Here is a 27,195-nt window from a genome sequence, read left to right as displayed (position 1 = left end):
CCAGCACCACACTCTCGACTGGGATATTTTAATGCAATGCTCCCAATGTTTTGCACAGGGGACATCAAAGCAGGGTTGCATGTTAGGGGGTTAATTCCTCAGGGATAGCAGTCCAGGGTTGTTTACTGTGGCTGGACTTTCTGCAGGAGGCTTCATCTCATGGCCTCTCACCCTCAAACACCCTATCCCAAACTCTTTCCGTTTGTGCATCCATGTCTTGCGACACATAAAGTGTAAAGTGACCAGACAGTTTATCACCTGATTGAATGATTCTGAATCTCCAGTTTGAGAAAGGCAGTGATGTAGTGTTAATTCAGAAAGTCTGAAATAGAAGGCTAACATAACGATGACCACGTAACTACTTTCAAGTGTTATAAAAACCCATCTGGTCACTAATGTCTTTTAAAATGGCAATCTGCCATCCTTACCGGGTCTAGCCTACGTGTCCCTTCGGATCCACAGCAATACCTGCATTCCATGAACATTTTTTTTCAAAAATCAAAGTTAAGTTCCCATTCAGTTGTTATCTTTCCAACTAATTAGCGGAAGTGCTCAAAAAATGAAACAACTGTATTTCTTAATGTTCCCTGTGATTCCTCCCCGTGCCCCCAGATTTGGTCCTTACAGATTAATAGTTCACTTCTGCTGATCAGGTCAATCCTGGAGAGTTTGTAATCCTCAGCTCCCACTTTAAAGATATATATTTGGCATTTCCTTTGATAAAGCTTACAGAAATTTTGCAAGCGGAAACAAAAAGTTGGTTTCTATGCAGTTGGAGTTGAAAAGTTAGTGAAAAATTAAGGCGTACCACTGGTAACAAGGTATAGTTACAACATGAGATGCGTACGTGACTAATTATCATTATAAAAATGGGCACAAGAATTTATAATGGAAAATTACTGACCAAAAGATCAGGCAGATATTGGATTTTTAATCTATTAGCAGTTGTCACATAAGTAACAATCATTTCTTAGGAAACAAACTAGACAGCAGCTCAAGAAACTAGGTCTGACAGAGCAACAGAGTTAACATTGCAAGTTCAGTCTTGGTGCTGAGGAAGAGTCATACCAGACTTGAAAAGTTAACTCTGTGTCTTTCTCTCTCTCTCCACAGATGCTGGAAGACCTAGTTTCTCCAAATTTTCTCTGGTTTATTTAAGATTTCCAGCATCTGCAGCATTTTGCTTTTATTCGAGTCATTTCCTGTGAGATTGACATTTATTTCTTGTAACACTTACCCTGTCACAGACATCCCTATTATAAAACAACAAACCGTCCAACTCATTGTGAGCAATTCCATCTGCCAATAGATTATAATTAGTGTGGAAATTATTTGCTGCTGCAGTCCAAATATTCAGCATATTTCAATCAAGTTTGATATCCTTCATTTCATCACATTCTATTTGGCTTTAAATTTTTTTAAAATGTTGAAATACTCAGCATCCCTGACAGCCAAGTGGAGAGAGAAACCGGATTAACTTCTCAACTTGATGATCTTCTGAAATATTGCCTCTGCCTTTCCTCAGGAACTACCTACTGATTACCTCCACCATTCCCTGCTATTTCAAATTCCCAGTGTTCTGCTTATGTGTTTGTTTATTTTAACTGGGTTAACACACTGTGAAAATAAACAATTCCCAGTGATGGCAGGATAATATGGCGCTGTGTAATATTTGGGATCTTGAACTTTTATGGTTTCCTTCACATGATTCTTGAGAGTTTCACATTTTTGTGAATTCCTGGCTCCTTCTTTTGCAGCGCTTGTACGATTAGCAAGCTTTTAAAAACATTTTATGATTACACACAGTTGGGGCAAAACTGGTTGAAAACAAGGGTGTGCATGTGCCTCGTGAGACTGAAAAGATGGTAAGTTCAGGTGTTATTCAAATACAAGTGAGGATATCAACTATACACGTGTGGTACAACGAATTAAAATAGTATTATGTTGTTTGCATTATAAACACAATAATAGATACCAGGGAGTGATTACAAGGCTGTAATTTCACCTCAGGGTTCATTCAAATTATAGGCTTTGCTCTCACAGTCTGACATCTGCATGCCTTGCCAGTGTGTGATTGCCTCAAAGAATCTAATTGCTTCTGGGTCTGTTCGAAACAGGGTAAACAGACCGGGTGTTTTGTTGAGAACACATTGCAATCCTAATTTTACATTGCAATGCGAAGGCTGGTGGATGCCACATATTGGGTTGTCCTGTCTACAGACGGGTAGCGTGAAATAATAGCTGTGTGTTTGTTTGGTGCTCTGCAGCTCACACTCTGCTTGCAGTTTGACAGACGAACTGATCTTCCAGTCTAGCCTGAGCACTAGCAAAGGGCACAGCTTTCATTGGTGCGTGTGCTGAACCCTGCATTTTCATTGGTCCACCAACCCTTCTCCCAATTGGTCCAACTCAACTGGACTGTGATTGGCGAACATTATTTGCGTATCTATGTTTTCATTGGCAGCGACTGTAATATCTCATGTATGATTGGTGGCTGGCACGACCCCTTGCCTTTGATTGGATGTTGAAGGCTGTGGGTGGGACCTGCTGTCAGCCGGCTGATCTCGGTCCCTTTAAATGTCCCTCAACTGAAAGCAGGAGAATGAGAGGGCGATTGCTGTAAGGACAATCTGAGGAGGAGGGAGGGAGGGATGGTGGTCTGAATACATCTAATGAGCAGCAGTTTCATCTGTGGGAGAGGGAGGAAAAAAAACACCATCACAAGGTACTGATAAAGACGAGAAGAACAAGCACTCCCAAACAAAGGAGCAAGTCAATGCTAGCATCAGAAGCTGCTGCAGGCACAACTAATTCCATCCTTGCCCTCTATCTGGGCTGCACTGTGGCCAGGTATCCCAGCACGAAGGTGAGGCAACTGTACAGCAATAGAAAGAACACTGGTTTTGTTTTCTGCATCAAACAATAGAAACGCAAAAAGAGAACACGTGAGCTCTGGAACATATTTATTTGCTATGATTGTTTACCGAATAAGAAGGAATGAAATATAATCTACAATAGGAATATTGTGCGTTCTCAACATTAGAAGCTAGTAACGTATATTATTGTATATCTGTAACAACGCTGCATGTGCCTATATTGTTACTTACATATGTATGCATATAGTATACACAAACAGTGAGGTGATTGCAATGAACAATGAAAGGGTGCTAGCTAGAGGAATGGCAATAGCTTCATGCCCATGTATTGGATGCAGTGCAGAATGAGAGTGCCAGGCTAATGCTGGCATGAATGCAGCTGGCTAGTCAACAGGACAGGGGTTTCAGGCAATCCAGCTGATGCCTGTCTGACCTCACCCAGTGCATTGTGCCACTGCGGTTTGTGAAGAATTCAGAGGCGTATGTCTTTTCTCTAAACACTTGCACAGTAACTTTAAAGCAGTATTTCTTTTTTTTTTGTTTTGTTTAACGTGTACAGAGTGCCACATAACCTCCAGAGCTGGAAAAAAATGTATAATTTTCCCCTTTCTCTAAACGCAGCGTTTCAAATGCATCACAGGGACCAAGTGATGGGAGCGGGTTCAACGGGAAGGCTGTTTTTATTATCTGGAGAAAGAAACAAGGTTGTTGTTATGGCTGTGACTCGGGGGAGTCCGAAAGACAGGTGTTGGATACTTGTTTTGCGATCAGAAATATTGCGATTTTACACAAACAAACCTGCAGTGTTAGAATTTTCTTTGCAGCTGGTGCGTTTGCGATGTTTTGTATCAAGTAACCGTGTTTGTATGGATAGTTCAGTTGGTGTCTGCTGAAATAGTAATTAGAGTGGGTGAGAATTACAGGGAGCCTTTAGTCTCAGACACCCACTACAGTGCAGCAGTGGTCACCCGTTCACTGCTGTCTGCGAAAGTTTGAGAATATATACAAAGCTGGTTTCCACCACCACTAGCTTTTTTTTAAAATTAAGGATACCTGACACTGGTATCCGACGTTATATTTTGTGCAAAGCCTAACAGAGAATCTCCCGAATAGTCCAGTTTAGTTGCTGCTACATGTTGGCTTTGATGTGTCTGTTTTTGTTTGTTTTATTATCGACCTGCTCCTAGTCTCTGTGACTATTTTCAGCTGATCCTGTCTATTCGCTCTCATTGCAATCTCGCTAGCTCAGGCAAGTTAATGAATATTAAACAGCCTCAGTTCTAATCAGTGATCAGCAAGGGACTTGAACCTTCCAGATCTCTTTTATTTGCATAATGAGCAAAAAAAAAGCCAGAGAAACCAGATGGGCAAAATTCCCCCTTTCAGGGTGAATTGTTCTGGCTGGAGGAAGCAGATTCGATAATAACTTTGAAGAGAATTAAGAAATATTTGACGGGGTAATTGTGACAGGGCAGTGAGAGGGAACTGATTGGTTAGCTCTTCCCAACAGCTAGCACACCACGATGGGTCGAACAATCTGCGTTGCATCATTCTCTGTACAGTACCCAGCCTACCTGCACAACGCAAAGATGTCCCAAATTGTATTATTTCGTTAACCGGTGCATCAATATTGTTTAACTAAACGAGACGCCATAAATTGTCTGCTTTCATAAATTCCTTCACCCTGTAGTGCCTCTAAAGCTGCCTCTGAATATGTTCTGCACATTGAATTTTGAACAGCAAAAGGCCATTTTGCCTCCACGCAATTTTAATGGGAATTTGCAGTGTCGGTGCAATCAGTTGGATTAATATCCAGGGCTGCAAAGCAGCTTTATTTACAAGGAGACGTTTCAATATTCTTAAAAGGTGCTGGTTTAGGGCAATGTGGGGCGTGCCGCATCTCGCAGTCTGGTCACGCAATATTGGCGATGGACAGAAACCGGAGGAGATGGAGATGTAAACAGTCAAACAAAGCGAGGGGAGTGACGGGGGCTATTGCTGGTGATGGAAAGGTAGAGAGAGAGAGAGAGAAAACAAACAAGTGAAGACGGGTGGAATTAAAGGCAAGAAAAAAAAAGTCGAGACAGCAAACAGTTTAAAAAGGCACGAGTGGGAACAGATGAGGATAGATTTGGAGAATAGGAAGAGAAGATACTGAAGAGAGAATAATGGACAGAGAAAGAGAACAGTCCTTTTTGTTTTCAGATTGGCAATTCCGAGGAAACCGTCTCTCTGTATCCATATACAACCTTTCACCGTGATTTAAAGAACACAAAGTCCAGTTAAAATCTAGACCTGCTCAGTGACTGCGCTTACCCAGCATTGAAGATCTCTCTGTAAACTGACAAAATGAGAGATCATTTTTCTCACAACATCATCAGCCAGGGACCATGTCATTTCAGCTCCCTACAACCCTCTGTATGTGGTAAACAAACTTCACAGAAAGGCAACCAAAACAACACGATGGCTTAAACTCAGGGCTCCCCATTTTCTGCAATTGCAATAAATTGTTATTACAGCAATGGTGAGTGGGCCTGGTCACTGTGAGGAAATAAAGATGCTTCCCCTTGCCATTGGCACTGCCCCTGGCAACTGGTTAATCTTCACACGGTTCGTTGGGGCGTCCTAGCCGAACCCTTCTTTTCTCATTTGGATTGAAATCAGCTGCAGGCTAATTTCAGTGAGCACCCTCAGCATGAACCATGTGGCCACTGTGTGTTTATTGAGTCTCAGACAAAAACAGTGATCTTGGGGACTGAGTTTCAATCACTCAGACCCTGGGTTGACTACGAGTCAAGAGTGAATGTGCCCTTGCTGCCTTGGAACTGCACTGTGTACTGATCCCGTAGATCATGCCAAGGGAACAAAATAGCACCGTGGGAGATGCTCTCTGTTGGATTAACATTAAAATGTCCCATGGCTATATTCAAAGAGCAGGGATCTTTCCATGGTGTCATAGCCAATATTAACAATAGCACTAAAAACAGATCATTTTGTCTTTTGCTATTTGGTGGAATCATTCTGTGCACAGCTGAGTTGATACATTTATCTAGACATGACTACAATTCAAAAATTGCCAAATGTTTATAAATACATTTGGAACCACCCTTCCCATTATGAAATAATGCATGATGTTATTGTAATGATTAGAACCAGGTGGATCTTATTGACTATGAGATCCTTGATTGGGGTTAACCTGAGCTAATCAGAGAGTCCTGGCTAACAGGGACTCAGAGATCCAGAGTCTTCTCACTTCAGGGGACTAACATGAGGGTGATGTGGACAGGCTGGCTGAGTGGACAAATGCAATATAATGGGCAGCACGGTGGCTCAGTGATTAGCATTGCTTCCTCATGGCACCAGGGAGCCAGGTTCAATTCCAGCCTTGGGCAACTGTCTATGTGGAGTTTGCACATTCTCCCCGTGTCTGCGTGGGTTTCCTCCGGGTGCTCCGGTTTCCTCCCACAATCCAAAGATGTGCAGGTCAGATGAATTGGCCATGCTAAATTGCCCATAGTGTCAGGTGCATTAGTCGATGATAAATATAGGGTAGGGGAATGGGTCTGGGTGGGTTACTCTTCAGATGGTCTGTGTGGACTTGTAGGGCTGAAGGGCCTGTCTCCATACTGTAGGGAATCTAACCTAATCTAATCGACTCTGAGCTGGCTGGTCACTTGGTGATGAGATACTAGCCTCTGTGCAGTTATTTTAATTATTTAAATGAAAATTCTTTCCCTTTACACATTTGAAGCATTTCAGGTTGCATGCAAAAAGAGTATAACGGTAATCATGGCTAAACCATGTCTTAGAAAATAAATTAGGGACAGTATTAGATCCAAGTAGGAAATGTATAAAATTGTCAATAAAATCAGCAAGTCTGAAATTTCCAAGCAACATGGAAACTGACTGTAAAAGCTTCTATAAATATGCGAAAAGGCACTTGGTACTCCATGTAGGAGTGAGATAAGAAAGAAAATTCACTCAAAGGGTAGTGAACCTGTGGAAGCTTCCACCACAGAGGATGTGCAGGCCAAGTCACTGAATCTATTCAAGAAAGAGGTAATGGAAATAGCAGTGTTAAAGAGAGAAAATCACCTAGTGCAGCCCAATGAATGACTGTCCTCACAGGGAGGCACAGTGATGAATAAGCAGCCCAGGAAGGATCATTGTTAGGTGTTTTAGATTGACACTTGTGGCTTTGAATGGAGTGATGGGAGTGTTGGTTTTAGATGTGTTGACAATGCTTTATTTGTTTTCACTGTAGAGGGTAAGATTGGAATTAAGAACTGGAGTTGACTACGATCCAGGTTGGATCTGATAACAGCCATGAATTCTTCACTGATGACCCGAGGAGCCAGTGATGTTCTGGAGGAACTCCAGCTGCTCACAGCTCAGAACCTGGAGAGGTTGGAGGTGAATAAATACTACGAGGTGATTAGAGAGCTGGGGAAAGGCACCTATGGCAAGGTTGACCTGGTTATCCATAAGGTCAGAGGTAAGTAGCAATTGCCACTACACACTTTCTCAATGAGTACTCAGACACTTGGGACTGCATTGAAACATTCTCTTCCTTTATGCTAATCCTGGCATCCAACATGGGCGAAGCAACCTATGCCACCCATTGCCTGTTATTGATGATCTCCGATAGCTCCCCACACTATCTAGCTACCTCTTCTTTACATAAGAATTCTCTTGCCCCCATGTTTAAAATCCTTCTTGATCTCAATTTTGTTCTGTTTCTGAACCGTCCCCAAGCTCCAAGGGCCTCTGAGGGCAAAGTGACCTGACCTTCCAGACACTTCCCCCCAATATTAGCCACATTGGTCATGCCACAGCTATCCCAGTACTGAGGTTTCCTCTCTACCTCCCTCATGTCCTTAAAGAGAAAATACTTGGACTTGCATCACACCTTTCACAATATCCCAAAGCAACTAACAGCCAATTAAGCTTTTGGAAATAGCATCATTGTTGTCCCTACAGGAAGCGCAGGAGCCGGTTTGCATACACAATAACAAATCGACAATGACCATAAAACTCTGTCTTTCTAACACTGGTTGAGGTTTGACCATTTAACTCTGATTTCACTTCTTAGAAATAGTACTGAAATGTTTTACATCCACCTTGGGGGGCATGGTTTCATCTCTTAAGGAGAGATCAACATCACTGACACTACAGCATCCCCTCAATGCTGTAACAGACTAACAAACTACTTTGTGGTTTGGTAATCTCTGGAGTGAGGCTTGAACCCACAGACTTCCAGGTAAGAGTGCTCCCAACTGAGCCACATTGACATTTATGATCCATTTCAGATTCCACCTCCTTGACCAAGCTTTGGTCACCTCTCCTATTCTCTCCTTCATTGGCTTGGTCTCCATTTCTGTCTGATTATGTTTTTGTGAATCGTCTTGGGAGCCATTTATTGCATTACAATGGAATATAAATATAAGATGTTATTGTTATCAGTTGTAATACAAAGCTTCTTCCACAAAATCCTGACTAATGTTTGACTTTACTTCATATCCAATTAAATAATGGCATACTTCAAGCTAGGCATAACAGTCTATTGCAAAACAGAAGCCTCTCTGTGTTGCCCTGGCAACATGCAATGTAAAAGCCTAAAGCTGAGAAACAAGCCCTACTACTGGAGCGACGTTCACATAATCCTTGTGGCTGCTTTGATTCAGATTGTTGAGTTCATGGAGAGCAGCACTCAGCACTGACTCATTTGTGTTGCTATCATTAGCTACATTTACTTCAGTGGCCACCAGAGAACTTTTTCATAGCTTGTGGGGAGCACTGGCAAGTTCAGCATTTATTACCCTAATAGCCATTGAAGTCCAACTTGAGTGGCTTGTATTAGAGGACAGTCAAGCACAAATCACATGACGGTACATCTGAAGTCAAGCATAGGCCAGACTGGATAAGGACAGCAAATTTCCTTCCCGAAAGAATATTAATGATCCAAATAGGTTTTTACAACAATTTACTAGTTTCATGATCATCACTGTCTCTTCCAGGTGAATGTAGTTAACTGAATTTAAATTGCACAGTTGCAGTGGTGTCATTCAGACTCATGTTTCTCGATCATTAATCTAGACATCTGGGTCACGATAACAGTAACATGACCAATATGTGATCATACACCTATAGAGAGGAGATCTTCATTGGTTACTGTTTCACTGGGAGCCAATTCCTTGAGGTGACTAGACTGCATTTTAACTCGGTAAAAACAATGACTACAGATGCTGGAAACCAGATTCTGGATCAGTGGTGCTGGAAGAGCACAGCAATTCAGGCAGCATCCGAGGACAGGCAAAATTTTGCCCGAGACGTCGATCTTGCCTGTCCTCGGATGCTGCCTGAATTGCTGTGCTCTTCCAGCACCACTGATCCAGAATGCATTTTAACTACACCATCCACAGTCTCTCAATAAGTTACACCTGACTAGTTTGGATCAGGACTTCTGATCGAGAGGTGTTTATATATAGAAGGAAATTGCCGAACCTACAAAGCAGCACCATTGCTGTTTGAAAAAAAAACTTTGTTTGCCTTCAGGAAGTCCTAAAATGCATTACAGTCAATAAAGTACTTTTGAAGTGTAGTTATTATCAGGAAAATGACAATCAATTTGCACACAAGTCACTGCCACTGGGGGAAAAAAGTCCTGAAATTCCCTTCCTAAAAGTACTGCAGGTGTCCCTATATTCCAAGGACTGTAGCAGTTCAAAACAACAGATCACTACCATCTTCTCAAGCACAATTATGAACAATAAATGTTGGCTTAGGCAGGAATTCCCACAGCTCATGAAATTCCAACTTGAATAAGTCAAAGGAACTGATAATGTCTTAGTGATGTTGATTCAGAGATTATCTTGGCCAGACCTCACTGCTCTTAAATGCATATCCTTTATATCCACTCAAGAGGGTTGGCTGAGGAGGGACAGGGACAGTGTTGCTCTCTTCAGTACTGCCTTGGCATCTCAGTCCACAGCTCATCCTCAAGTCACTGGAATAGGACTTGAACCCAAAAACTCTTGACTCAGCAGTAAATGTGCTATTAGCTGAGTCAAGGCCGTACCTACTGAGAGAGAACGCTGGTCCCCATGAGATGTTGAAACAGAGACATTACCTATTGAAGGAGCAAATTACTGCAGATGCTGGAGATGACAATGGGTCAGGTAGCCTCCACGGAGAGAAAGCAAGCTAACGTTTGGAGTCTAGATGACTCTTCATTGGCCATTGAAACTGTGGCACAGATTGTCATCCAGCACTAGTCAAGATTCTGGGTTCCAGTTGGCTCAGATATTTGAAGGTTGAAATACCGCTACACCACAATTTCTGATGAAGCACCTTCTCTGCACACTGACAGTTCAAAGTAAGTCTTAAAAACCTCTTAATACAAACTGAAGATCAGAGCATTCTTACATTCTGGACACCAACTATTCCTCTATCAATCTAATGAAATCTCAGAACGATTGACTGATGTTTATGGAATCTTGCTTTGTGCAAGGTGGCTGCCATATTGGTTAATACATCACTGCACTTGTTGTTGTTTGAAGCACCCTTGGTATGGCGTAGGGTGCTATCTGGTTTATTTATTTAGAGCAGTGTACTTTCTCTTCTGATGTTGGGTGTGACCTTGTCTGGGTGTGGTGGCGCAATTTTCAGTCCTTTCCGTAAGAACACAAACTCAACATCAATGTGACAGCTGACGTGCTCAAACATAGCTGGCAGTTTTGGAATTAGAAGCCTGTCAAAAGGCCACACCTTGGGTGGAGAGAGACACAGCTATTTTGGGCAATTTGTTGTTCAGTAGGAATTTAATTAATTAGCATTCTATAAGGACCTGACAATGGAGCTATTGATTGTTTGGAAGTGCCTGCATGCCCAAGTTGTTGCCTTTTACTGACATTTATAGTTCGCGTGTGCATGTATATGCAAGTTTTTGTTTCAGCTCGGAGTTGTCTTGATACTTAAAGCCAGTGGGGAATGCACATGGGGGGAGTCCTCTCTGTCCAATTTGGAAACAAAATAGCTTTGGGCGGCACGGTGGCACAGTGGTTAGCACTGCTGCCTCACAGCGCCAGAGACCCGGGTTCAATTCCCGACTCAGACGACTGACTGTGTGGAGTTTGCACATTCTCCCCGTGTCTGCGTGGGTTTCCTCCGGGTGCTCCGGTTTCCTCCCACAGTCCAAAGATGTGCAGGTCAGGTGAATTGGCCATGCTAAATTGCCCGTAGTGTTAGGTTAAAGGGGTAAATGTAAGGGTATGGGTGGGTTGCGCTTCGGCGGGTCGGTGTGGACTTGTTGGGCCGAAGGGCCTGTTTCCACACTGTAAGTAATCTAATCTAAGCTTGCATTTATATTGCACCTTTTCTTGACCCCAAAACTAATGGAATGCTTTCTTGAACTGTAGTGGTGTTGGAAACTTGGCATTAATTGCACAGCAAGTCCCCACAAACAGGCCATGATAATAACCAAGTGACACCAGGGAGACTGCTACTGCTCTTGTTTGTGAGCAGGGAATCTTTTACATCCTTCCGAGAGGACAGTTGGGGCTTCAATTTAACATCCTCATCCAAAAAGCAGAGCAACCCCAACTCACTCAGCGCAACAGGGAAGTATCAACCTTGGCTTTATGCTCAAGTCTTTATCATTGCAACTTGAATCCACAACCCTATGCTTCAGAGGTAATGATGTGCTCCAGTTTATTCCCTCACTGTTGGCACATCCTTCATTTGCTCAAATTCTTTGATCCTTGGGTGCAGGGAGCCAGTCATAAAAATGTGCAAAGTGCACACTGATACACATGTGTAATATAGCCTGTGCTAGCTGTATCGGACTGGACTCACCCTGAGAGTGGAAGAGAGTCATCCTCATCTCCAAGGAATGGCCAATGATGATGATGATGACCCATAGTCTCCGTAATAATGTGCTTGATATTAAAGTAACTGGTACCTAGTTGCTATCAGATAATAAACTCTATCATTTCTTTAATTCTCTAGATCGAGCAGGAGCTGCACATCCCTACCAGGAAAGGGGATAGGGACATAACTCAACTGGAGACCTCATACAATATGACGAGCAGTGGTGAGGATTGATCTTAAAACACTGGGCATCATTAGATATCAATATGCTGGACAGCTCAGCAAAGCTAGTTCCATATAACAATGTTTCAGACTAGGTATCATTAGTGGAGATCTCTAGATAGCTAATCCAGAAATATTGTAAGTACATTAATCTATCCTGTACATGATAAAATGCTTTGTTTGAACACTAATGATACCTAGTCTGAAACATTGTTATATGGAACTAGCTTTGCTGAGCTGTCCAGCATATTGATATCTAATGATGCCCAGTGTTTTAAGATCAATCCTCACCACTGCTCGTCATATTGTATGAGGTCTCCAGTTGAGTTATGTCCCTATCCCCTTTCCTGGTAGGGATGTGCAGCTCCTGCTCGATCTAGAGAATTAAAGAAATGATAGAGTTTATTATCTGATAGCAACTAGGTATCAGTTACTTTAATATCAAGCACATTATTACGGAGACTATGGGTCATCATCATCATCATTGGCCATTCCTTGGAGATGAGGATGACTCTCTTCCACTCTCAGGGTGAGTCCAGTCCGATACAGCTAGCACAGGCTATATTACACATGGGCCAGGAAGGCACGGGTGGGGCGTTGATATGACAGCACACTCCTTCCACTGTTTTCACCTGGCAGCTGCTTTTTCCCCTGATGACTAGTCTCGAGATGCTCAACGCCTTCCCGGAATGCAACTCCTCCACGTTGGACAGATTTGGGCCAGTGGTTCCCAGCTGTTGGTCTTATTTATGCAAGATCCTGTGATGTTCTCCCCCGAGGTTTTATAACATCATCATAACAGATGGCGCCGATGGGCTTCTGCAGTTTTAACTATTGTCGACCTTTACACCCTTTTACAAAACCCAGTCTGCTTTTTGTAGCAATTTCTGTCTTATGAGAGCTTAACTGGTCCAGTCAATGTGAAATCAAATCCTACCAAACCAGTTTCAAAAGAAATTAAAAATGGCGTCAAAGTTGGCTTTTACTAAGAATCTAATTGGATAGCTAATGCCATTTCGGGAAGGAAGCCCACTATCCTTCTCCATGCATTTTCAATCAAAGTGATTGATTCAGAACGACCCTCTGAAAGACCCAGCAAACCATTCAGCCTTATTTTGAGGTTGGCTGATAATTCAGTTTGGAAAAAGTCGAAAAGTGTGTTGCTGGAAAAGCACAGCAGGTCAGGCAGCATCCAATAATTAAGTTTCGCGAGTCATGTCCATTTTCTGACAACAAGCATCCCTTTGTAAAAAATGAAATGGCCAGCACCAGCAATCCGGAATAGTCAAGAAAAATCCAGCATGGCAATAAAGAGAAATCATTTTCATAACAACAAAATCTGGAAAGTAGTCTGAAAGAGTGATGGACGTAAACTCAACAGAAACTTACAGGAGAGAATTGAAGGAAAAAATGTAGTGTTGGAGGCAAGAGTGGGTGGAGTGGGACTGAATGGACACCACTTTGAAAGAGTCTACACATCTTTGATTGGCTTCTTATTGTGCAGTAGGATTCTAAATTCTAATGGGCTAAAGCTCTGCAGCCTACAATAGGAGCTAGATTATAGTAATCCGTTAGCATACAGTGCTGACAAAAGTTCATTTTCAGGCAAATCCCATTGTCAAACAAAGAGATTTTGATAGGGTGCCTTAATTTGAAAGTAAGATAACTAGAATGATTCAACAGTGAGAGTTCAATTTGCATCAAAAACTGAAGGGAGGACTTAGCATCAGTGAGTCTATAAATGAATGAGGAGGCATGGAATGAATAAGTCAACACCAACCACTTTTCTCAGTGTAAATCCCGTGTTGTTCCTTTCAGTTCACGCCAAGACTATGTCATCTGTGGAGAGAGAAATGGTTGATGTCTCAAGTCTGAAATGACTGCTTCAGGATTCCCGACTAAACCTGCATTTTCTGTTTCTATTCCTGAAGCATTTGGTTGCCAACTCTGGTTGCAATGCATTCCTGGAGATTACATCACTTGCCTTCTCACGAATCCACCCAGTGGCTTTTCTGTCATCTTTAATAGTGTTAGAATCAATTACAAAATAGGTGTTCAGTGAAAATTGAGAAAGCCACATACTCTTCTGGAGTTTTATGATGGATCTTTTTCTTGAGGTTGTCATGGAGATTGATCATTGATTCCTGGAAGCTTGGACACCAAATACCAGCTTTAATAACAGTCCTGAAACTATAAAGCAATTTTGGTAACCTTCTTCAGATTCCTAGAATCCCTACAGTGTGGAAACAGGCCCTTCCGCCCAACAACTCCACACTGACCCTACAAAGAGTAGCCCACCCCAATATCCAATATTTACCCCTGATTAATGCACCTAACACATCCCTGAACATTATAGGCAGTTTAGCATGGCCACTTCACCTAACCTGCACATCTTTGGATTGTGGGAGGAAACCCACACAGACACGGGTAAAATGTGCAAACTCCACACAGCCCGACGTTAGAATCGAACCCAGGTCCCTGGTAATGTGAGGTAGCAGTGCTAACCACTGAGCCACCGTACCACTCCAACAAACTATCTGCACAAGTGGCAGTGGTGGGATTAAATACTTCAATCCATCCAGTGAAGTAGTGGATGTCTTTGTATCTGATACTGTTCCAGGGTTACAGACTATATCCAACCCTATCAATTCAACACTGGATCGTTCAGACATTGCACTGGAACTGTGCAATCGCATCTTGTACCCAGCAAGCTCCTATTGGATAGTGAGCTCCCTCAAATGGCAGTAAGAGGTACCACAGCTTTTCAGTGCCTAGCACTGCTTGATCCAATGATCTATACTCCACACATAGAGACCAACGCAAGTTGGGAGCACAGCTCAGGTCTCCCATCCAGTGAGACTTGTGCTTGAGAGAAAACTCGCATTGTTAACCCAACCCATCCCATAATCACATGTCTCTGTGGTCTCTCCAGCTATCCTTGTAACTCCACCCAGCTCTACAACAGTCTAAGACCTTTGACCTCCTGTAAATCTGGCCTCTGGCAGATCTTCACTTGCATTACCCCATTAGCAGCTGTATCTTTATTGTGTAGACTTTGAACTTTAGAATCCTCTCCTACCTCTACATAAGTCTCTCTTCCTTTAAGACACCATTAAAATTTCTCTCTCTGGCCAAGCTTCTGCTCATGTATCTCAATTTCTTTTTGGTTTAATGTCAACATTTGTTTGATTATGTTTTTCTATACCCATATGGGTAGTTTTGGGTACATATTTCTTGTTATTTGTGGTGTGATTGCTAAGCCTATAAACAAATGATAGGCAGAGAAAATCAACTAGTCCATCAAGCCTACTGCACAGCCTATAAAGACTATTGGATCTGACAACATTAAGAGGCATGCTGCAGAACCAGCTGTATCATTTGGAAGCTGTTGAGGTATGCTACAGTACTGATATTAACCCCACAATATCAAAAAGAACCCAATGATGCCCTTTCCACAAAGAGCAGGACAAATCCAACCCAGCCAATTAATGCCCCTCAGTGTACTCCCCATGCCTGGAGTCATTGACAGTGCTATCAAGCAGCACTGACTCAGCCATAACCTGCTCAGTGATGCCTAATTTGGGTTTCATATAGAACAGTACAGCACAATACGGGCCCTTCGGCCCACGATGTTGTGCTGAGCATTAATCTTAATCTAAGATCAGCCTAACCTACACACACCCAAATTTACAGCTGTCCATGTGCTTGTCCAGCAGTTGCTTCAATGTCCCTAATATCTCTGTCTCTACTACCACCTTGACAGTACACTTCAAGCACCCACCTCTCTCTGCATACAGAGCCTACCTCTGACATCTCTCCAATACCTTCGTCCAATCACCGTAAAATCATGACCCCTTGTGACAGCCATTTCTGCCCTGGGGAAAAGTCTCTGGTTATCTACTCTAGCTCTGCCTCTCATTACCTTGTACACTTCTGTCAAGTCACCTGTCTTCTTGCTTCTCTCCAGTGTGAAAAGCCCAAGCTCACTCAACCCCTCTTCATTAGACATGTCCTCCAATCCAGGCAGCATCCTGGTAAATCTCCTCTGTACCCTCTCTAAAGCATCTACATACTGCCTATAATGAGGCGACCAGAACTGGATACAGTATTCCAAGTGTGATCTAACCAGGGTTTAATAGAGCTGCAGTAAAACCTCAGGGCTCTTAAACTCAGACCCTCTGCTAATGAAAGCCAAAACACCATACACCTTCTTAACAATCCTATCCTTATGGGGTGGCATGGTGGCTCAGTGGTTAGCACTGCTACCTCACAGCACCAGGTTCCCAGGTATGATTCCAGCCTCGGGCGACTGTCTGTGTGGAGTTTGCACATTCTCCCCGTGTCTGCGTGGGTTTCCTCCAGGTGCTCCGGTTTCCTCCCACAGTCCAAAGATGTGTAGGTCAGGTAAATTGGCCATGCTAAATTGCCCATAGTGTTAGGTGGATTAGTCAGAGGGAAATGCGTCTGGGTGAGTTGCTCTCCGGAGGATCGGTGTGGACTGATTGGGCCAAAGGACCTGTTTCCACACTGTAGGGAATCTAATCTAATCAACTTGGATGGCATCTTTGAGGGATCCATGTACGTAGACCCCAAGATCCACTGTTCCTCCACACTGCCAAGTATCCTGTCTTTAACCCTGTATTCAGCATTCAAATTTGACCTTCCAAAATGAATCACTTCACATTTATCCAGGTTGAACGCCATCTGCCACTTCTCAGCCCAGCTCTGCATCCTGTCAATGTCTTGTTGTACCCTGCAACAGCCCTCGACCCCATCTACAACACCACCAGCCTTTGTGTCATCAGCAAACTTATTAACTCACCCTTTCACTTCTTCATCCAAGCCATTTATGAAAACTACAACGAGCAGAGGCCCAAGAACAGATCCCTGTGGGACACCACTGGTCACCGACCTCCAGGAGGAATAATTTTCATCCACTACCACTCACGGTCTTCTTGCGGACAGCCCATTCTGTATACAGACAACAACATTTCCCTGTATCCCATACCTCCTAACTTTCTGAATGAGCCTACCCTTGGGGGACCTTATCAAATGCCTTGCTGTAATCCTTACACACCACATCCACTGCTCGACCTCTGTCAATCTATCTCGTCACATCCTCAAAGAAGTCAATAAGGCTTGTGAGGCATGAACTGCCCCTCACAAAGCCAGGACCTCTCAATTTCTGACCTTATTATAGTCTTGGTGCAAACATGGACAAAAGAGTTGAATTCCAGAGGTGAGATGAGAGTGACTGCATTTGACATCAATGACTTTTGACCGAATAAGGCATCAAGGAGATCCAAGTAAAGCTGGAATTAATGGGAATCAGGGGGAAATTGTCTGCTGGTTGGGGTTACATCTCTCTCAAAGGAAGATGGTCTTGGATGTTGGAGATTAACCATATCAGCTCCTGGACATCTCTGCTAGAATTTCTCAGAATAGTGTCCTGGGCCCAAGTATTTTCAATCGGTTCATCAGCGATCTTCCCTCCATCATAAAAGTCAGAAGTGGGGATCTTTGCTGATGATTGGACAAGGTGACTTGTCAAATACTGAAGCAGTCTGTGCAGTAAAATTCAGAGAACATTCAGACTTGACTGAATGAACATGTCCCCACAGTCAATGGACCCTCTCTGACAAGAGAAAATCTAACTCTGGTCTCTTGTCATTCAGCCTAAAAGCTCCACTCTCAACCTCCTGGGAGTTACAATTAACCAAAACCGAATTGGGTCAGCCATGTAAGCACCATGGCTACAACAGCAGATCAGAGGCTGGGAACCTTTTTTGGAAACTAACTTTGCAAATCTCAAAGCCTGTTGACAAGACCCAACTCAGGAGTGTGATGGAATGCTCTCCACTTTCCTTGATGAGCTCAGCTCCAATAATACCGTGGAAACTCAACAGCATCAAGGAGAGAGCAGCCCCATTTCACTTGCACCCTATTCACCACTTCAAATATTCACTCTCTGCATCACTGATGCACACTGCCTGCAGGTGTGATGTCTACAAGGTGCACCAGAGTTCCTTTTTAACTAATTCTCAGCTAACGTCTGGAAGGACCAGATACACAAACACTGACAAGATCCCCTCTAAGCTACATACCATCTTGACTTGGAACCTTGTTCCGTATCTTCCCTTTTGTCAAAGTCAAGGAAGTCCCTTCTCAACAGCACTGTGGCTGTCCCAACACGCACGAATTGTAACTGTTCATGAAGGCAGTTCACCACCGTGCTTTCCAGGGCAATTAGGGGTGGGTAATAAATGCAGGCCCAGCCATTGATGTTCAGAGAAATGAGCACAAGAAATTGGCCCACTAACAGATAAGCAAGAAGAATAAATAGACTGGCTTCTCAACTGGCTCAGGCCTTAAGGTAGAGTATCTGAGCTGGTCAGTAATGTTCCAAAATTGATCCTTGATATGTCCAAGTTGACTTCAGTTAAGTTGTTCAATAGTTGGCTTTGGAGTGCTTGAATTGTAGAGGGCAAACTGGAGTAGCTCTTCATTACTATCTCCTGAGGACAGCACAGGACTGTGCCATTTACCTACTTTTGAATGCCCTTCTCAGGAATGTCACCGGAAGTCACCATAAGAGAGTATACGACTGAGCTCTCAGAGGGTGGATGACACCGGTGCTGTGATGTGATTTGATTACCTCTTAATCAGAGTGCCAGCCCTCTGCTGTAGGAGACAGTAAGCCATACTGGGCATAGAGGGATGGAGCTAATGGGGGTCTAATGATGGTGCAACTCTAAGAACACTGTTTTATCGTGTTTACTTATTCCTCTCCCCCCACCCTTTAGGGAGTTTGTTGTTTCTTTAGCATGCCACTTTGAGTGGGGAAGGAGAATATAATAGTGGATGTGAGAGTAGATAAGTGGTGAACATTATGACCAGTATTCAACATTATGTGCCCTGCCCTAGTTTCTTGAGAAAAGTTCTGAAATATAAATGGAATGATGCTTGACACTATCTCTGAGCGCCTGATTATCAGGTGGGTCAAGCAGGTATAATCTGACTGTCACATTGGTTATTTGAATTAAACAGGAGGTAACAACTTGGCAAACTGAAATGAGAAAAGAGACTTGCATTTATAGAGAGTATTCAATGCTCACGTGCTTAGATTCCCATTTCCCACCCCTCCCTCCCATCTCCCCAGCAAATATTCATCAAAATTTGTACAAAACCAACATAACTTCAAACGGGAGGCCAGGGTTCCTCAGATTGAATAGCCATCAGTCAGTCAGTGAATAAAATAATTCATTTTATTTCCTTCTCACTTCAGGTACCAAAATGGCCTTGAAGTTCCTGAGGAAGAAGACCACCAAACTGAAGAGCTTCCTCAGAGAGTACAGCATCTCCCTGTATCTCTCAGCCTCACCTTTCATCATTGATATGTTTGGGATCGCTTTTGAAACAGATGAATATTATGTGTTCGCCCAGGAATACGCAACTGCGGGAGACCTGTTTGATATCATTCCTCCACAGGTACACAACATCTTAAACAGCAAAAAGATGTCAAATACTATTGTCCTTGACTCTATGCTCTCTAAGTTCCTCTTCTTCTGACCATTAGTTTGTTTTCCTTTGCTCCAGGTGCAATCTTTTATCAAATCAGGAACGAACTTTAGTGCCTGAGGGTTGTCTTTAGAAAGGGCTTTTCTTTAGAATACGATAAAATGGATAGCCATTTCTTGAAAGCAGTTATCTTGTTCACTTAAGTTTGAAGATATGTAATGTTACCCGCGGTCTCCAATCATATATCCCTCTCATCCCTTATTCTGAAGTCCTCTTACTCTTGAAATCAATCATTTATTGTCACGTGTATTCACTATAAAGAAAAGGGAATTGTGTGTGCCATCCTCATGCACAGCACCATTCGCACTAATGGAAAATAAATTCAAAACTAAAGAAAAGTAACTTAAAGAGAGTCCAACTTCTCCTTCTCACCTGCTACAGTCGCACTCTGGGCCACACCAGCCCACACCATGTCACTGCTACAGTCCCCCTCTGGGCCACATCAGGCCACACCATGTCACTGCTATAGTCCCACTCTGGGCCACATCAGGCCACACCATGTCACTGCTACAGTCCCCCTCTGGGTCACATCAGGCCACACCATGTCACTGCTACAACCCCCTCTGGGCCACATCAGGCCACACCATGTCACTGCTACAGTCCCCCTCTGGGCCACATCAGGCCACACTATGTCACTCCTACAGTCCCCCTCTGGGCCACACCAGGCCACACCATGTCACTGCTACAGTCCCCCTCTGGGCCACACCATGTCACTGCTACAGTCCCCCTCTGGGCCACACCAGCCCACACTGTGTCACTGCTACAGTCCCCCTCTGGGCCACACCAGGCCACACCATGTCACTGCTACAACCCCCTCTGGGCCACACCATGTCACTGCTACAGTCCTCCTCTGGGCCACATCAGGCCACACCATGTCACTCCTACAGTCCCCCTCTGGGCCACACCATGTCACTGCTACAGTCCCACTCTGGGCCACACCAGCCCACACCATGTCACTGTTACAGTCCCACTCTGGGCCACACCAGCCCACACCATGTCACTGCTACAGTCCCACTCTGGGCCACACCAGCCCACACCATGTCACTGCTACAGTCCCACTCTGGGCCACACCATGTCACTGCTACAGTCCCACTCTGGGCCACACCATGTCACTGCTACAGTTCCGCTCTGAGTTACACCAGCACACACCATGTCAACTGCTACTGTTCCCCTCCGGGCCACACCATGTCACTGCTACAGTCTCCCTCTGGGCCACACCAGCCCACACCATGTCACTGCTACAGTCCCAATCTGGGCCACACCAGGCCACACCATGTCACTGTTACAGTCCCACTCTGGGCCACACCGTGTCACTGCCACAGTCCCTCTCTGGCCCACACCAGGCCACACCCCATGTCATTGCTACAGTCCCACTCTGGGCCACACCATGTCACTGCTACGGTCCCCCTCTGGGCCACACTATGTCACTGTTACAGTCCCACTCTGGGCCACACTATGTCACTGTTACAGTCCCACTCTGGGCCACACCATGTCACTGTTACAGTCCCTCTCTGGGCCACACCATGTCACTGCTACAGTCCCACTCTGGGCCACACCAGCACACACCATGTCACTGCTACAGTCCCACTCTGGGCCACACCAGTCCACACCATGTCACTGCTACAGTCCCCCTCTGGGCCACACCAGTCCACACCATGTCACTGCTACAGTCCCCCTCTGGGCCACCCACTCTGGGCCACACCATGTCACTGTTACAGTCCCACTCTGGGCCACACCAGGCCACACCATGTCACTGCTACAGTCCCCCTCTGGGCCACACCAGCACACACCATGTCACTGTTACAGTCCCACTCTGGGTTACACCAGCACACACCATGTCACTGTTACAGTCCCACTCTGGGTCACACCAGGCCACACCATGTCACAGCTACAGTACCACTCTGGGCCACATCAGGCCACACCATGTCACTGCTACAGTCCCACTCTGGGCCACACCAGCACACACCATGTCACTGTTACAGTTCCTCTCTGGGCGACACCAGGCCACACCCCATGTCACTCCTACAGTCCCCCTCTGGGCCACACCAGTCCACACCATGCTGCTGCCTGGTTACCCCACCAGGTTACACCAGCCCACGTCATTCTGCAGCCAGGGGCCCATTCCATGTGCAAGCAAGGGTCCTGCTCCAGGCTTTAAAGGCCGGCTGACTCTGTAGCCACGCAGCCTCTGAAGACATCCTGTGGTCTTGAAAAGTGCTGTATAGTTGCAAGATTTCTCTTTCTGACAGAAACTCGTGCAGCTCAGGTAATCCTTCTTCATCTTGAAGCCAAGAAGCCATCTCTAACCTGCTATTCAGCTCAGAGTACCTGACGTTGTCGCCAAACTCAGTCACTAAGTCCCAGAGTGCATCCTCTCAGCCTCTCAGCAGGCACTATGTCTCTTGCAGCCTACCCAAAGGATGGCAGATTCACTGGCCTGTCCCTATTACTGAACTACACGTCGTCTGTCTCATTTTCCTTTAGTTTGCAGGCCTCCATCCCATTATGACTGAGGCTTCGATTTTCCAATCTATTACCCTAACTTTTGGAATGGATCATTTGAATTTTCTTAATTTGAGGTCCTCTTCCATTATCCCTTGTTTGAAAGTCCCCTGTTCTATCAATATGCAGGTTCAAGTCTGTCCTTCCCAAAAATAACCCAGTTTTCAGAAATTCCCATTCCACCATCTCTGCATTCAAGGTCCTCAATCTCAATATCTTTTGGGTCGGGGGATTGAAGTTAGGATTGAAGTATTTCATCTTATTGTGTCTGAAGTTATATGTGGTTACCAAAGAGGTTAATATTGGAAACTTGTGTTTCTTGTTCTCTCTAAGGTTGGCCTTCCTGAACAGATTGCCAAGCGCTGTGTGCACCAAGTTGCCTTAGCACTGGACTATCTGCACAGCAGGAAGCTGGTACACCGCGATATCAAACCAGAGAACATCCTCATCTTTGATAAGGAGTGCCGCAAAGTTAAACTGTCTGACTTTGGGATGACTCGTCGGGCTGGCACACCTGTCAAACGGGTGAGTGGCACCATCCCTTACACTGCCCCGGAGCTCTGTGATGCCTCCAAACATGAGGGCTTCTCAGTGGAATACAGCATTGATGTCTGGGCTTTTGGGGTCCTACTCTTCTGCATGCTGACGGGAAACTTCCCCTGGGAGAAAGCCCTCCTGTCAGACTCTTTCTATGATGAGTTTGTGAGATGGCAGAAGCGTCGAGGTGCCAATGTGCCATCCCAATGGAGGCGATTCACTGACGACGCTCTCCGCATGTTCCGGAAACTGCTGCCTGTTGAACCGGAGAGGAGGTGCTCTGTCAAGGAGATCTTCAGGTACCTGAGCTACCGATGGATGCTGGACACAGATTGTAGCAATAACATTGCTGATGTGAGCTCTTCCTCTGAAGAAGATCTGGTGGCCAGGATGAAGCAACAGAGCTTATCCCCTGTCTGCACCATTGCCAAGAGCAGCGTTTCCATGGAAACACCATCCTCACGCTTCTCCTCCATGACAACATCAAGCTCCCTCTCATCCAACAGCAGCTATGAGCGAGCAACAAGGGAGAGCAGCAACACCAGAATTCTGGTGGCCACGCCAATTGAAATCTGCGTTTAGATTACACAGTCTGTGTCCCAGGATGTGGATGGCTTGAACCGTGATAGGAAAGCACATGTTAAAGAGTAACACTTATTATGGAAGGAATGCTACTTCAGAAGTCAACACGATCCTCCAGCTGGGCTCAGACTCAGGCTTCCAATGGGGCTTTGTGTCAAACACAGCTCTTCAGAGCTTTCACCCTAAGCTGATTCTTATCCAGTTGTGACTGAGTTGCTTTGTGTCTTTGGGTCAGTCAAGTTGAGAGATGTCACGAGAAGCCCTTGGCCCAACCCTAACACTTTTAAAGCAATATGCTCAATTTGTGTTGATTCCATGGGTGACAACAAGAGAGGTGGCAGAATAACTGTCCAAATCTCAAATGGACATGACTGCAGCAAGGATCTTTACCGCTTAGGCTCAGCTCCTACGCAATGATCCTTCTTTACATTCTGCAAGAGGCAAGGATGTTGCCCAGTGATCAAATCTGAGGCAGCTCCTACTGTTCAAGTGACTTTCTTCTTAAGGGCTGGTCAGTGTTCACCAGGAGGATGGCTCAGTCAGCACAAGTCTTCACTATTTACACTGACCTTTCACTAATGTGACTGTCACTTCCTGTAAGAGATCATGCTAATCCATTCTTGGTTTTTTTTAAAATAAAAATGTTAACACGAGCAATTTTCTCACTTCACAGTCTTCACCCTCCACCCTCCTTGGCACAGCCAGCATGTTAAGCTGCTAAATTTCCTAATATCTCATTTAATAAGACTGAATTTACAAGACCATGAGGTTAACATGTATTAAGCAAAAAAAAATAACATTTTGAGGTAATTGCTCGAACTTAAGGAGGCAAGAGATCAATTAATTCAGTCGAACAATCTCGAGCAAAGGCTCTTGTGGCAAGTTAAATATAATTATTATGCTAATTTAATTAAGTGATGAGACTTGAAGGCATCTAAGCCACTTAAACCTCCCTAAATGTCTGTCTGTTTCCTTTGTTGCAGTATAGTCCAGATGAGCCAAAGGGTCTGTTTCTGTGTTGTAGATTCTGTGTTTCTCTCCTGCACCACTGCACACTTGAGAAGACTCATTACTGCATTTTCTGTCCTTCTGTGTTTCACTGTGATCCTGACAGTGATGCCTGAACAGGACTGGTACTGCAGTGTAGCTGCCTACCATGCCATTTATTGCTTTATCACTTACAGTCCGGTGGGCTCACTTACAATTGGTCAGCCAGCTCACAGATCGATGAGGAGCTAATCTTGGAGACAGACAAAGCTTGAGGAGAATGAGGGAGAAAGAAAACTGGTGGGTTGTAAGTAAAAGGGTCAGAGATGGAGACTGCAATGAAACCCATTCACCTATCCCACACAATGTGCAAAAAGTGTTGAGTTAGGCCTTTATGTGGTGAAGATCAGAGAGTGGGGTGTGCCTTTTAAAATCCAGGCACTTGCAAATGTAATGCTATTCTCGTGACATTTTCCTGATTGGGTTTCTCATTTTCCTTTTTCTCTCTGACTAAATCAGATTTTGGTGCATGGACTTTGGATGAGGATCATTGAGCTCAGACAGTTTTCAGTGATACCTGCAGTGAAGATGTTTTCATTCATTTTGATTTGGGAGTCAGGAAGCTCTGGCTTGATATATCACTGAAAGTATGCAAGAGCAGTGGATGGCATTTAGGTAATTTTACAGTGCAAGAATAAAGATGAGTTGTCTCTGATGTTAAGAGATTAGATGTTTAAAACACACAGCAAGAAGAACCTTGACTATATCAGATGACTGTGATTATGGACACTGGGGCAGTTTTTAACTTGTCTAGTGGGAAATTGTCAGGATTCCCTTAAGTCAAGTAAAATATATCAAGCAGGGAATATAAAGCAGATGGATGTGGCAATTCTATTCGCAGATTTGGTGAAAGTGACCGTGCACCGCTGTAATTAGGGTGACGTTCATTCTGTCATCCCATGGGCTGTTGACATCGTGCCCTTATGGATAGTCGGCATAGCCAGCCAGTATGTTCCTGTCACCCAGTTCTCTTGCCTTCTGCCAAGCGAGCTGACTGGCATCGAATGCTTTTGCAACAAAAGCCTTTCCAGTCAATTGGATCATTAAACGTTACCTTTGGCTTTTGGGAAGAAACCCAGTTAACAATGCAAAAAAATAACAGAACATGAAAAGGTAATTGGGGCTAATTGTATCTCAGGACACTAGAGCAAGAATTAGTGAGCAGTGGAGAAATAGACATGACCAAATCTGTAGCAACTGTTTGACAGGGCATTTGGTCAACTTAGGCCAATAAACCTTGAGGCATGGTAACACATCACCATCCTTACCGTTGCTGCCTTACCGTTGCGCAGCAGTTGTGTTTTTGAATCCTGTTGCCTGTCAATATCTTTCACCTTTTACCCTAGTGAGCCCCCACCCTTTAAATAATATATATTTGAGTTTGTATATCGAATAGATCACAATCCTATGTATCTTCACTGTGCTTACTAGAAGTGTTTCTAATGTTAATATGTGTGCAATATGTATGATACGGTACCACATTTAATGTATAATTTTACACTGGATTGTCATATCTATTTTTTTTATTGATCTGAAAAATGAAAACATAGGGCTATGAAACAGATGTCATAAAGAGAGCTTTACACTACCTGATGTGCTCTGCATTTGTATTTATCCTACAAAGACCCTCGAGTGTCACCCAGCTGTGAAGTGGAGCTGAAGATCAGACCAGTCCAGCAAGGTTTAGTCTACGTGACTGGAGAGAGTGGGACAACATTCCACTCTCTCTCTCTCTATCTCATTACTGCCAAATAACATTTGTGCTTACCCCATCGTCAAGACGGCAGCAGATTTGGTAACGTCAAGCACCAATGGACAGCTGCATAATCGTTAGCATGGAATTTGAAAGGACCAATTCTTGGAAAAAATCATTCACTGAAGACCGGTGGATGAACATTGCGAGAACATCTTGACAAAGACTATATTTGAACTGAGAATTGCAGTTGACCAATGCCATGCTTTATGCTAATAATTGGCAATTAAACTAGATAGTTAATGTCCATCAGCATTTAGAAATGCACTCAATCGCTTCTTGTAGACAACGCAACACTCCCATAGAGCAGCTAGGACCTCCCCCACGTAGACCCAGTCTCCAAGCTGTAGACAGGGCCATTGGGCCACCAAACCTGTGTTTGAATTTCAGTGCAGTGGGTGTGTTTCTGTTCAAAACTCCTTGAAGTTTCGTTCCTCAGTGAATAGTATGTGGTTTTAACTGTCTGTGGTTTTGTGACAGCAATGCGTTCTTTTAGTATCTGGAGTTTTAGCTCTTAGCTAAAATGTTTCCCGAGGCTGTTTGAGCCGTACGATCGATTCAATGGTTGCAATACAATTTGTCTTCCTGTAAGACTTTCTTTATAATTTGATTAAAATGACCTAAAAATAATTCCCCTAGTCGAGTCCCTTTGTTGAAGTGAGGGAACAGAGGTGCACACTCCACGTCAAGTCTGGGGAAAACACGGTACATGTATGGAGAGAGCAAAGGACGTGATACATGATTGGGGAAGGTTTGGTATATGTCTTAAACCTGGTGAGTTCACAGTGCACATTACAGATCAGGAGCAAGCTCGACACGCTTACAGGTAGAAAGCACAAGATAGAGATAAGGAGAGGAAAAAGCAGATAGTCAGAATAGGGAGAGAGCACTTTATGTGACAGAAACAGGCACAGCATACAACCAAAAATGAACAGATTGTGTACAACATTTATAGAATACAGAGACGGTGTGATACTGGTGGAAATGCAGGGAGAACAATACATGGTAGAAATTGGGAAAAAAACCTAGTATATGACAGATTGCAAGACATCAACAGAAAAGGAGAAGGAGATATGTTGCTTGAAGGATCAATCTTCACAGGGAATATTGAAGAATGACAATGGTACGATTCTGTGGTTAAAATATGGTATTGTAGGAGAATTACTCTAGTCTTTGTGTACCAACTTTGTAAGCTCAATCAAAAATAAAGTGCTTACAGTGGCTTAAAAA

At 44.0% G+C, this 27,195-nt stretch overlaps 1 protein-coding gene across 1 annotated transcript; it reads left to right on the top strand.

Moving 5' to 3' along the window:
• The first annotated feature begins 2,615 nt into the window (after window positions 1–2,615).
• On the top strand, window positions 2,616–27,195 carry LOC122562001 (serine/threonine-protein kinase SBK1-like). Its single transcript, XM_043714369.1, has 4 exons — window positions 2,616–2,866; window positions 7,141–7,371; window positions 19,252–19,454; window positions 22,380–27,195. The coding sequence occupies exons 2-4, from the start codon at window positions 7,203–7,205 to the stop codon at window positions 23,163–23,165; spliced, it is 1,158 nt and encodes a 385-aa protein (XP_043570304.1). The 5' UTR covers window positions 2,616–2,866; window positions 7,141–7,202; the 3' UTR covers window positions 23,166–27,195.

This window comes from Chiloscyllium plagiosum, chromosome 24, assembly GCF_004010195.1.
Source record: "Chiloscyllium plagiosum isolate BGI_BamShark_2017 chromosome 24, ASM401019v2, whole genome shotgun sequence".
Taxonomy (NCBI): Eukaryota; Metazoa; Chordata; class Chondrichthyes; order Orectolobiformes; family Hemiscylliidae; genus Chiloscyllium; species Chiloscyllium plagiosum.
The sequence above is the reverse complement of the archived record's forward strand: the minus strand, read 5'-3'. Positions and strand labels throughout refer to the sequence as shown.

What these genes read in the sequence shown, in the direction of transcription:
- LOC122562001 (XM_043714369.1), top strand. Translation starts at nt 7,203, where the DNA reads ATGAATTCTTCACTGATGACCCGAGGAGCCAGTGATGTTCTGGAGGAA. An exon ending in GGTTATCCATAAGGTCAGAG is followed by an intron (nt 7,372 to 19,251) that starts GTAAGTAGCAAT and finishes TTCTCACTTCAG; the next exon opens with GTACCAAAATGGCCTTGAAG. An exon ending in TTGATATCATTCCTCCACAG is followed by an intron (nt 19,455 to 22,379) that starts GTACACAACATC and finishes GTTCTCTCTAAG; the next exon opens with GTTGGCCTTCCTGAACAGAT.